At 52.7% G+C, this 11,431-nt stretch overlaps 1 protein-coding gene across 1 annotated transcript in view; it reads right to left on the minus strand.

Annotated features, from left to right (window-relative positions):
* Window positions 1-866, minus strand: part of PKD1 (polycystin 1, transient receptor potential channel interacting) — a gene marked incomplete at its 3' end in the record, with an annotated part of 46,236 nt that extends 45,370 nt beyond the window's left edge. Inside the window, exon 1 of the mRNA XM_031061073.1 lies at window positions 859-866. Coding sequence (XP_030916933.1) covers window positions 859-866 — 8 coding nt within the window. The remainder of the gene's footprint in view (window positions 1-858) is intronic.
* Window positions 867-11,431: the final 10,565 nt, after the last annotated feature.

Consider the following 11,431-nt stretch of genomic DNA (forward strand, 5'->3'; position numbering starts at 1 on the left):
CTTCGTTCAACCCTGTTTTGTCACACCTCCATGACCAGACCTCAGAAGAGCCTCTCTCCAAACCCCAGCCAGAATCCTGACTGGAAAAGGGATGTATTGAAGGTAGAACATTTTTCCCAGCCAAAGAAAACACCTTTCCCAAAACCATAAAGCATTTGCTGCTCACATAACCTGCAAGAAGAGATCAGGAGCCTCAGGATGTGCCCCCACTCTGCAGCACACCTGGAGCGATTACACCATGCCACACGTGCTACTGAATGTGATGCATCCTCTTAAAAGACATTCAAGTCTAATCTATGTTCAAAGAAGTCATTAAGAAGTACTTTAGACTCAAGTAGTAATTAACTCAGAGCAAAATTTATGATGAACTTCCAAGTGTGTTTGTCGTGCCAAAGCCCTGATCAGTAATTACACAATTGATGCGTCAACTCCACGTTTTAAACATCTTTTTGTCTCTCTTTGGAAAAGCTTAAAATGGAAGAAAAAGCAGCAATAAAGAATATTTTCCGTTTGAAATCAGGACAGACTGTCATTCTAAAAGGAACACTGCTTAAAAAATCTCCCAGTAACACCAAGAGCCTTCAGCTCTTCCAAAGCAAAGTGTCCCTGTCCAGCCCAGCTCTCTCCTCACCCATCACCTTCCTCCCCACATTTAAATGTCACTCAGAGAAGTGAAAGTTTCGCTCATCAGTCTCCACTTGTTCCCAATAAACTTCATTATTCATTTTCAGAAAATCTCCTTTGGCCTAAACTTCCTTTGAGCAGCATCAAAACCCTTCCTCCAAGCCCATGGGATGGTTCTCACCCTTCAGGGGTTTCTGGCTGAGCTCTCCCAGGAGAGGACAGGGCTGGACACACTTTGCCATACTCCTTCCTCACCTTTTTTCCTACAAACACCTCCTCTCTCTTCTCCTGGCTGTCTCAGCTGTTATTCCTACCCCTTAATCAATTTTTTTTTGTTTGATCTGACATTTAAATTTCATTTATCCAAATGAAAATAATTCTGCCAAACTGGCAGGAAAATGATGTGCGATTCCAGGAAACTGGGGATAAGTGACAGGGATGGATGGCTCTTTAAAAGGTTTATTTTCCCTGATTTTGCTGTCTGGGAGTTATTTGCCAAGCTGAGAGTGGATTCAGAAGAGTTCACCAGCAACTCCAATACAGAAGTCCAAGAAATGTGCAAAATACCAGCTCAGTAAATACATTAGGAAAAGGACATTAATAAAAATATTGGATCACACCAGCGATCAGAGCAGCTGGGACAGCAGTGCTGGGGCACAGAGCCTCCCTGGCTGAGCCCCACTCTGCACAGGGGACAGCAAAGCCACCCCAAACCTGCTTCCAGCTCTCCCATTGAAGATGAGTGAGACAGCTGGGACTGGAACCCAGGTGCTCCAGTCAGGACAGACCCTCCCTGAGCATGGCCCTGCTCCACCTCCCCTGAGTATTTCTGTACCCTGAACCCCTCTGTCCCTGCTGCACCTCTGTGGGGAAGGACCAGACCTCCAACAGCCACCCTACAGGCAGAGCAGTGCAAATATTCCCCTTCTCCTCTGAAATACCTGGAAGTCTCCCATTTGGTTTGTAGGCAGCACCTCAAGTCCAAGGAAAGGAAATGGGAGCTCCAGCTCAGATGCCTTCCTGCTCCTCGCCCAGACAAGCAAAACCTCCAAAACAAACCATTCAGCTGCTACAAAAACAGGGCTCTGCCACGTCCAAGGGCCTCTTCCAAGGTGCTCCTTGGCTGCAGGGGGAGCGTGGGGCAAGGGGAGCTGGGGAAGGTGTCAGACACTGGGATCCTGTCCTTGGGGAGCCAGCACTGCTGTGGCTCACAGCTGGACAGGGCTCCTGCGCCTTGCTGCCCTTTGTCTGCTGGTAAAGGAGACGTCAGGCTGGCATCCTGCACATCCTCCATTCCCTGCTGACATCAGGTGTGATGAGCTCATCAGTGATGATCAGTGATGAGCTGATCAGTGATGATCAGTGATGAGCTGAGCTCATCATGCCAGACCTGCACTGTCCCTTCCCAGGGCAGGTAACACTCCTCAAACCTTTCCCCTTCACAGCTGACAGCCCCGATCTGCTCAACCTTCAGAGCTAACAGCCCCCTCCAACACCTCCAAGTTTTCCAGGTTCCTGGGTGGTTGCTGAGGAAAAACAGTTTTCTGTCTATTTTAGCCCTGTCTGTCACTTGATTTTCATTTCCAGTATGTTTTACCAACATTTTATTTAAGACCACCCTGACCCACAGCCCAGCGTGCAGAGATCTCCCAAGGAAGAGCTGGGCTCAGCCCCAGAGGCTGCAATTAACCCAAACCCTGACACTGTCACTGCAGCTCAGATGCTGCCCAGGGATCCCCAGCCCTTGTCTCCAGACCCTGCAGAGCTCCCTCCACGCCAGGCTGGCACCCCCTGGCACCCACAAACCAGGGCAACTCCCCTGCTGTTTCCTTGCCTTCATGATCCCATGAGGAACTGCTATAAAACCCCTCAGTTTTCAGGCTCCCTGACCTGCTGGGTGCAGAGGGAAGCAGAGCTGCTGGTGGCAGGACAGGACAGCTGGGAGGATGTGGAATGGTGGTGGAGCCAGTGCCTGCCCAGAGCTGCTCTCTCCCACTGCTCCCTCTGCACCAGGCATGGAAAATCATCCATCATTGTGCCTCCCTGGCACGGGAGAGGTGCCTGGGAAGCAAGCAGGGCTGCAGAGAATAAAACGAACCAGGAAACCCTGAGCAATAAAAGGCAAGGCAAGGCTGCGGGACAGAGCTCCCAAACTGCCACGACTGTGTTTTCCCAGCCCACTGCCAGGCCAGAGGAAATTCAGAGCAGGTTCAAGGCAGAGCTGGAGCCAGCAGCAAACAAGGCTCTCCATTGACATTCCCTGCACACACAGCCTGACGCCCTCCTCACGAGGAGAAGGGAAAATGTCCTTTCCTGTGGCTCGGGGGGCTTGGGGAACACGCTGTGCCTCCTGGAAAAGGGCAGCCACGAGCCACAGCTGATCAGTCCTGCAAAATGGAGCCATGTCATGTCATTCTGTGGCACACGGGGCACCAGAACTCACCAAGCTACAGCACAGGGCTCCAAGGGTGTCACTGAGAGCTCCCCACACTGCCACACTCCACCTCCCAGCCCAGCTAAGGGAGAGATTCAAACACTCTGGAAAAGGGAGGTGGTTTAGTGGGGAAGGTGAAGCTTTGGGAAAGAAGGGAATATTCAGTAATGAGGGCGTCAGCCTGAGCCTTGGGAGCCTTCAGCTCCATCCCAGCCCTGCCAGAACTCGCTGTGTGCTGCTGGGTGCATCCCTGAGCTGTCATACCCCAGAGAGGCTGAGGGTGGATCCAGCACACACAGCACCAGCCCGACCTGCTGCCCGTGGCCTTGGGGAATTCTGGGGGAATTCTGGGGGAAAAGCACCAAGAACTGGCTCCTTTCTCAGCGGCTGCCCCGCAGCAGAGCCAATGGAGGAGGGAGGGAACGAGAGGATGGAGGGCAGCAGGAGGCAGCAGGAGGGCTCAGTGCCACCCCCTCCATCTCAGTGATGCCCAGGAGCCCCTCAGTGCCAGCCCAGGGGTTATTCCTGCCCACTGCTGTGGCCAGGCTGGGTTTGGGCACTGCTGTTTGCTCCCTCACTCCATGGAACACAAAATGTTCAGCAGAGCACGGGCGGCCCCGCTGCCAAGGCTGATGTCATGCTCTCATTATGTCATTTGTGGGCTCTGCCTCCATCTCACAAAAAGGGAGGGAGGCAGAGGCAGGGCAGAACTTCCCCAGCCCCTCTGGTGCAGGGAGCCCTGCCAGAACAGTAATGGGAAAAGCATCCAGAGACGGAGAACGTCTGAGAGAGAGGAGCCCATGGCTGGGGCAGAGCAGGGCCCAGGAGAGCAGCCCCAGGTCTGAGAGCTCAGCAGGGCCGGGGCTCCAGGTCTGAGAGCTCAGCAGAGCCGGGGCTCCAGGTCTGAGAGCTCAGCAGAGCCGGGGCTCCAGGTCTGAGAGCTCAGCAGGGCCCAGGAGAGCAGCCCCAGGTCTGAGAGCTCAGCAGGGCTGGGGCTCCTGTGGGGCAGCAGAGCCCCAGAGGGAACACAGCTCCCAGCACTGCTCCCATTTCTTACCCCACCACGCAGCTGTGGCTGCCCCTGGATCCCTGGCAGTGTCCCAGGCCAGGCTGGACAAGGCTTGGGGCACCCTGGGACAGTGGAAGGTGTCCCTGCCACGGCAGGGGGGCACTGGGTGGGATTTAAGGTCCCTCTGAACCCAAACCACTCCAGCACTGTGTGAGAAGCCAGGCTGCACCACTCCACACCCTGTGAGCAGTGAGAACAAGGGACACAGGGACACGTGGGATGGCTGGTGAGGCACAGCAAAGCCCAGAGCTTCCAGAGCCTTCCATGGCCTGGCAGAGCCACAGACTGCCCAGAGATGCCCTGCAGAGCCCCAGGGCTGCCTCCCAGGTTGCCATGGCAAACACTCGCCTGTCTCCAGGAACAAAAGGCAGCACGGAGCTGATCCTGCCTGACACACAGAACAGGCTTTCCAGAAAAGAGCAGGAAAAACTCGGTGTGCTTTTGCCTGCCTGAGCCAGGAAAAATTACAGGTTTTTGCTGATCAGATTCCTTTTTTTGCTTCGTCTTTTGGCTTGCACCTCTCCGAGGAAGCACTGCAGAAGCAGCAGCACTGGTGTGCAGAGGTGATGAGAGAGATTATTTCCACAAATGGCTCTGGAAATCTGGAAAAGCAGGGATTTTCCTGCGTGCTGGGCACAGGGAGCAATGCTGTGCTCCTGCAGGAGGGGCAGGGACACTCTGCCTGGCAGGAACAGCCTCACAGCTCTCCTGCACCAGGAGCTCTCTGCCTTCCAACACAGGCAGGAGGGAAATGGCACAAGGACATCTTCACCCCCAGTTATGGTTTCATGCTGAAGCAGGGATTTTCCAAGGCAAAAGGATTCCAGCTGCACCACACATCACCCGAGAGCTGCAGCTCAGCACTGTCGCAGACATCTTTTCATGGAAAAATCCGTTCCTTAGGATTTTGCCTCCTGAGAAGCTGAGAGGCCTCAGGAACAAAATGTAACCAATGGTTATCTGCTGCTGTGGAATGCAACAGGTGCATCTGTGATTGGTCTCATGTGGTTGTTTCTAATTAATGGCCAATCACAGTCAGCTGGCTCAGACTCTCTGTCCGAGACAGAACCTTTATTGTCATTCTTTCTGATTCTATTCTTAGCCAGCCTTCTGAGGAAACCTTTTCCTCTATTCTTTTAGCATAGTTCTAATGTAATATATATCATAAAATAATAAATCAGCCTTCTGAAACATGGAGTCAGATCTTCGTCTCTTCCCTCATCCAAGAACCCCTGTGAACACCATCACACAGCACCAAGAGGGGCCTTTCCCTGTGAGCACCCTCCTCTCCCTGAGGCTCTCACAGCACCAGGACAATCTATTTGTGCATTTTGCATTTATGAGTTTCAAACGCTGGCCCGAGTCCTTGCCTCTCTCTGAGGAATTTGCCCCCAAAAGCTTTTTCACAAGAATTCATCTAAAAACAGAATGTTTTTCTCCCTACAGCAAAATCCTGATTGCTGATAGGAAATGCAAGAGGAGCATCTGTGCCATGTTCTGCTCACCCTGCGCTCTCCTGAAGAGAGCAGAGCCCTCCCAAAGCACCTCACAGGGCAGCAGGGCCAGGAGCAGAGCCAGGGGTCTCTCCCAGCTCCTGCAGGACCACGAGCAGGTCACTCCATCACCAAGGGCTCCCTGAGCTGCTCCCTCACCTCCCAGCCCTGCCTCACCCTGCTCAAGGCTCTCCCTGAGCGCCAGCACAACAAAACTCTTGGACCTGCAGGAGTAAACCAAGGCTGGAGTAAATCCTGCCAGCTCTTCACAGCTCAGGAAAGGGGCAGTGAGAGCCTGTGCTCTGAGCAGCAGGGAAAGACTGAGCTGAGGGCTCGGGGCACCCCAGGGGACACAGTCCCTCCTACACACGAGGTGAGGCTGCAAACACTGCAGGATGCACAGCTATGGCATCCCTGCCACTGCCAGGGCATCCCAATCACACCCAGGGCACCCCTGCCACTGCCAGGGCATCCCAGCCACAGCCAGAACATCCTCACAACAGCCAAGGCATCCCTGTCATGGCCAGGGCATCCCAGCCACAACCAGAGCATCCCAAGCACAGCCAGGGCATCTCAACCACACCCAGGACATCCCAGCCACACCCAGGACATCCCAGCCACAACCAGGACATCTCAACCTTGGCCATGGCACCCCTGCCACAGCCAGAACACCCAGACAATAGCCAGGGCACCCCTGTCATGGCCAGGGCATCCCAGCCATGGATGGAGCATTCACAGCACGGCCAGGGCAGCCCCAGCAGGGTCAGGAGAAGGGCTCCCTGCAGGTGGGAGCTGTCTGCAGAGCAGCTGTGCTCCAGGAGCAGCTCCTCAGAGCCCTGCAGGCAGCAGCTCCCCGCAGACCTTCCCAAATAAGGCTGTGGAGAAGAGCAGGGATGGAGCCTGGAACACAGGGCATGTGTGACCTCAGGCAGGACGTCAGGCTGTGGCAGGGCTGTCCTGCAGCCATGGCACCCTGTGCTCCATCCCTCTCCCTGCCCAGGGGGATCCCAAAGCCAGGACCTGCAGCTCAGCTCCTTCCAAGTCATCCTCACCATGAGCCGATCCCTGCATCCCCAACACCCAAACAACAGAGCCAAAGGTGAGGGGGGCACTGGGGCATCACCAGGGGAGCTTGGGGAGGCCAGGAAGGGGACAGGGAGGGGGACAGAGGGATGGCACCGTTCTGAGAGGTCCCTCCCACCCTCTGAGGGACCGGGAGCTGGCACTGATCACAGCTGGCACCAGCCCTGCTCCTGCCCTCACTGCCAAGGGCTGGCTTCAGGTGGCACAAAACAAGAAGAACGCTCAGGCACAGCCAGCCCTGTGACAGCAGGGCGAGGATGGGAAGAGCAGAGAGCCCCAGAACCCAAACACTGCAATGGAGCTGCCGTCCGCAATTAGCGCCGCGCGTAAACGAGCTGTCTGCAGCTCCAGCCAGGGAAATGTCAGCCCTGCAAACACTCATCTGCCTCATGGAAAGTCTGCAGAGCAACCAAAGATGTGATAAATCCAACTATCTTCCTAGCACACGTGGCACAGCCCAAAGCCAACTGCTTTCCATGCAGGTCCCACTTCTTCCCCCAAAGCCCATCTGCTCCCACGGCCTGTGCCCTGTGTGCCAGCACACAGCAACCCCAGTGCCCAGCTCTGCCCTCCTGAGAACCCAGCACGTCTCCAAACCAGCCTGCTGGGAGCCCAGGAACATTTGATTTTACCATAAAAAAGGGAGCCCTCTGGAAGCTGTAATTTAGGGATTACCCAGCTGAGCCACTCAGTGCTTAATCTTCCTCACACAAAGTGAAGAGTTTTCAGTAAGTGTTTAGGTATCACTGATATTAACTCACCACTGGGACAGGGAATGGCATAGATAATCTTCGCATCCTGGTTTTTTTACGACTCAATTTGTATTTATTTTGTAAGTGAGCCTTTTCCTTGGACAGCTGTCCTCTAGGGGTGTGAGAAACAGTAAAACCCCAATTCCATTTGGCCCTAGCACCGTAAATTCTGCAGTCCACAGGAAAGGAGCCACAGGCAGGGCTCACAGGATGCAGGGGGCTCAGGATAATGCTGGACTGGTCACAGGGATGTGACACTGAGCTGGCAGGGCAGCTGGAGCCAAAGGGACATGGAGAACTCCAGGAATCTTCTCCAAAGCACACATCCCATCTGCAAACACTGGTAAAGTCTGAATGGGCTGTTCCTTGGAAACCCTCTGGGGTATCTGGGTTTTGTACCCCAAAAGGAACAGGGGAACAATTTTGGCATCACTGATACAGAATGAGATCCACAATCCAGGGACTGCCTGAGCCTCCAAAACCCAGGGAGACCTGTAAAACCCTTCCTGCCCCTTCTGAGCTGAGCTCAGAGCACAGCCCAGCTGAGAGAATGTGAGACTGATAAGGCAGCATCAGATCAAAAGGCATTTCTTCAAACAGCTGGGAAATAACTCTCCCATTCCTCGCACAGAGCAGTCAGTGGTTGTCAGGCACCAGCAGCACAAACAAAGGGAAAACAAAGCGCAGGCAGCAAAAGACAGCCCTCACAGGGATCAGGAATCCTGCAAGGCTTTAGGTGGGAAGGGACCTTCAGGATTAGCCAGTTCCACTCCTGCCACAGGCAGGGACACCTTCCACGAGCCCAGGGTGCTCCAAGCCCTGGAGCTCACAAAGGACTGAGGAGAAACAGCAGCAAAGCCTCTCATGGCAGGTACAGCAGACACACAGAGGGCACACGGGATCCAGAAACACAGGAATGTCTCATGGCAAAGCCCCGGGGTGGCTGAGGGACGGTGTCATCACACAGAGCTGAGCAGACCACATGAAAAAGGGTTTTGGCCATTTCCTCCTGGGTCCTTTGCAAAGTCTGAGCTCCACGTCCTGCTCCCAAATTCCCCACCTGTACCTCCTGCAGGCACATGGAGCACACGGATGGGGATGGCACCAGCCTGGCTCCACACTGACCTGCCAGGACCTGCCCCAGTGCTGACACGGACACAACCTCCCATTGTCCCTGTCCCCAGACCTGCTCTGTCCCTTCCCAGGGCAGTAACACTCCTCAACCCTTTCCCTTCACAGCTGACAGTCCCAATCTGTCCAACCTTCAGCTAACAGCCCCCTCCAACACCTCCAAGTTTTCCAGGTTCCTGGGTGGCTGCTGAGGAAAAACAGTTTTGTGTCTATTTTAGCCCAGTCTGTCACTTGATTTTCATCTCCAGTATGTTTTATCAACAACATTTTATTTAAGAGGCTCCCCTTTTCAGGCTCTCACCAACATCCCTCAGCTCGAGCATGGAATGTTCCCTAAAGATGGGGAAAAGGACAAGAAGAAAGGAAAACCCACTCAGGTCCTGGCAGAGCATTGGCACTGATGGAGACCAACTCTGAGCAGGATTTTGCAGCACAGCCTGTGCTGGAGAGCTGATGAGCCTCCTGATTTACTTTCTTCCTCCCAGAGGGAAAACTCATGGATTTGGGGCCGTCAGATTAGTACTTGATATGTTTAAAAACAGCCCAAAGTAAACTTTGGTGCTGCTGTGGGCTGCTGAGCACAGCCCTGGGTTCAGAGCCACTGCTGTGACAGAAAACCCCCAGAGCAGCAGGGCTGGGAGCAAAAAGCAAAAAGAGCAGCACGTTCTGACACCAACCACAGCTGCAGCACAACCCAGGGCTGCTCTCCATGGCTCATCCCAACAGCTCAAACCCTGCAAATCATCTCGTTCCACACAGGTTCCACACTCCTGTTCCTGCCCAAGCCCCAGCAGGCAGATCCCAGCCTTCCAGAGGATGTTCCCATCCCACATAAAGACTGAGAATCACTGAAAGGTTTGGGTTGCAGCAAACTGATCTCATGGGAAGTGTCCCTCCCCATGGCAGGGGGTTGGAACTGGACGGCCTTGAGGTGTTTTCCAACCCAAACAATCCTTTGGGTCAAGTCTATCCTTCTATGAAACATTCTGAAGCCAATGTTTAATCCCTTTAACATCTGTAGTGTTGCCTTTTTTCATCCCAATGTCACAAATACATGTGACATTGAGTCAAACTCAAAAGCTTGACTCAGAATTCAAATTCTGACTTCTTGCAGAAATCAGATGTGTATTACATCAACGTCAGCATCTTCTGCTCCTCCATCTGCAAAGTTACTTAAAAGGCAGAGGTTTGGGAGATCTTTTTTCCACAAGTGGATTTTCCATGTTGACTGCCACTAATTACACCATCCCCTTTAATTTTTAGCTGATGCCATGCTAGGCACAGCATTGTTTCTCCCTGGGACAGCAAATCAGGACATTGGGCTAATGAACGTTTGTACCACCCCATTTACCTTCTGTTAACACTGGCACCATGTTTGTTTTGATCCAATCGCTGGGAATCTCCCTGAGGCCCTAAAATCCATTAAAAGTGAACATTAATAGCCCAGAGGACTCTTCAGCCAGATCTTTTAAAATTCTTGGATGCAAAATCTCTGAACTTGCTGGTTTAAGAAGGTCTAACACTAATAGCAGCTGTTTAACATCCTCCTCGGTTACTGCTGGAGTGGAAAGTGTTTCATCATCCTCATATGATACAAATACATCACCTGGCTTTTTTCCAAATAGAAAACAGAAATATTTACTGAGCAGTGCTGCCTTTTCTGTATCTTCATTGATAATTTGACCATGTTCATCTATTGACCAGTATTATCTAACTCCTTTAGTTCCCAAAATACTTGAAAAACTCTTTACTCTTCCCAGCCTTGCTGGACAGAGACTTTCCCTTAAGATTCTTTTGCTCATCAGTGTTCCATGGGCCTGAGCTGAGCCCACCCTGCTCATCACAACCAACATTTCTCTTTCCTATCTTGTATATCTATTTTCTGTTTGTGCTGTGAGAGCTTCCACTGCTCATTCAGGCTCTCACAATGCCACAGGCAGAGTTCTGAGCATCCACAGCCTCTCTGGGCAACATGTGCCCTGGAAGTGTTCCACCACCCTCACAGGAAGAATTTCTCCCCAGTATCCCACCTAACCCTCCCTGTGCTGGTGTGAAGGCTTCCCCCTTGTCCTGGCCCTCCCAAGTCCCTCTGCAGCTTTCCCTGTGTCCATCACTGACCCTTTAAGGGCTCCTCTTTAAGGACCTGATGCCCCAATGCTTTGTTCTCTCCTTCTCTGCAGTGAAGATGATAAGGAAAGAGAAATTTAGAGAAGTAAAAAAAAATTAATGCTCTGCTGTATCATCCTATTAAAAGAGGACCAGCCCTACCACATATCCCTCAGGGATGGTTGCAGCCTTAATTTGAAGCTCCTTAATTTGAAGCTGTTCCATAAAAAGCAATTTTTAGTCTTCTCTGCTCTCCATGCAATCTATTTTTTGTGCAATTAAATTCCATCTTCCCATTTTCTCTAATTCTGGCACATGCACAGCAGCTGCTTTGTCCTTGACATGCACAACCCTTGGATACCTGTGGGAGGTTAATGATGGAACCCCAGAATGGTTTGGGTTAAAAGGGACCTTAAAGCTCATCCAGCTTCAATCCCAACACCTTCCCCACTATCCCAGGGTGCTCCAAGCCCTGTCCAACCTCGCCTTGGACACTTCCAGGGATGGGCAACCTGTGCCAGGGCCTCGCCACGCTCTGAGTCAAGGATTTCTTCCCAGTATCCCATCTAACCCTGCCCTCTTCCAGTTCAAAACCAACAGAACCCGGAATGGTTTGGGTTGGAAGCGACCACATCATTCCAAGCCACCTTATCTGCACCCAGCCAGCCAAAGCTTGCACAACTCCTGCAGAAATCAGGAATGTGTGGGACTGTGTAGGACCCCCCGAGGGACCCCGCTG

Source organism: Geospiza fortis, unplaced genomic scaffold, assembly GCF_000277835.1.
Source record: "Geospiza fortis unplaced genomic scaffold, GeoFor_1.0 scaffold213, whole genome shotgun sequence".
Taxonomy (NCBI): domain Eukaryota; kingdom Metazoa; phylum Chordata; class Aves; order Passeriformes; family Thraupidae; genus Geospiza; species Geospiza fortis.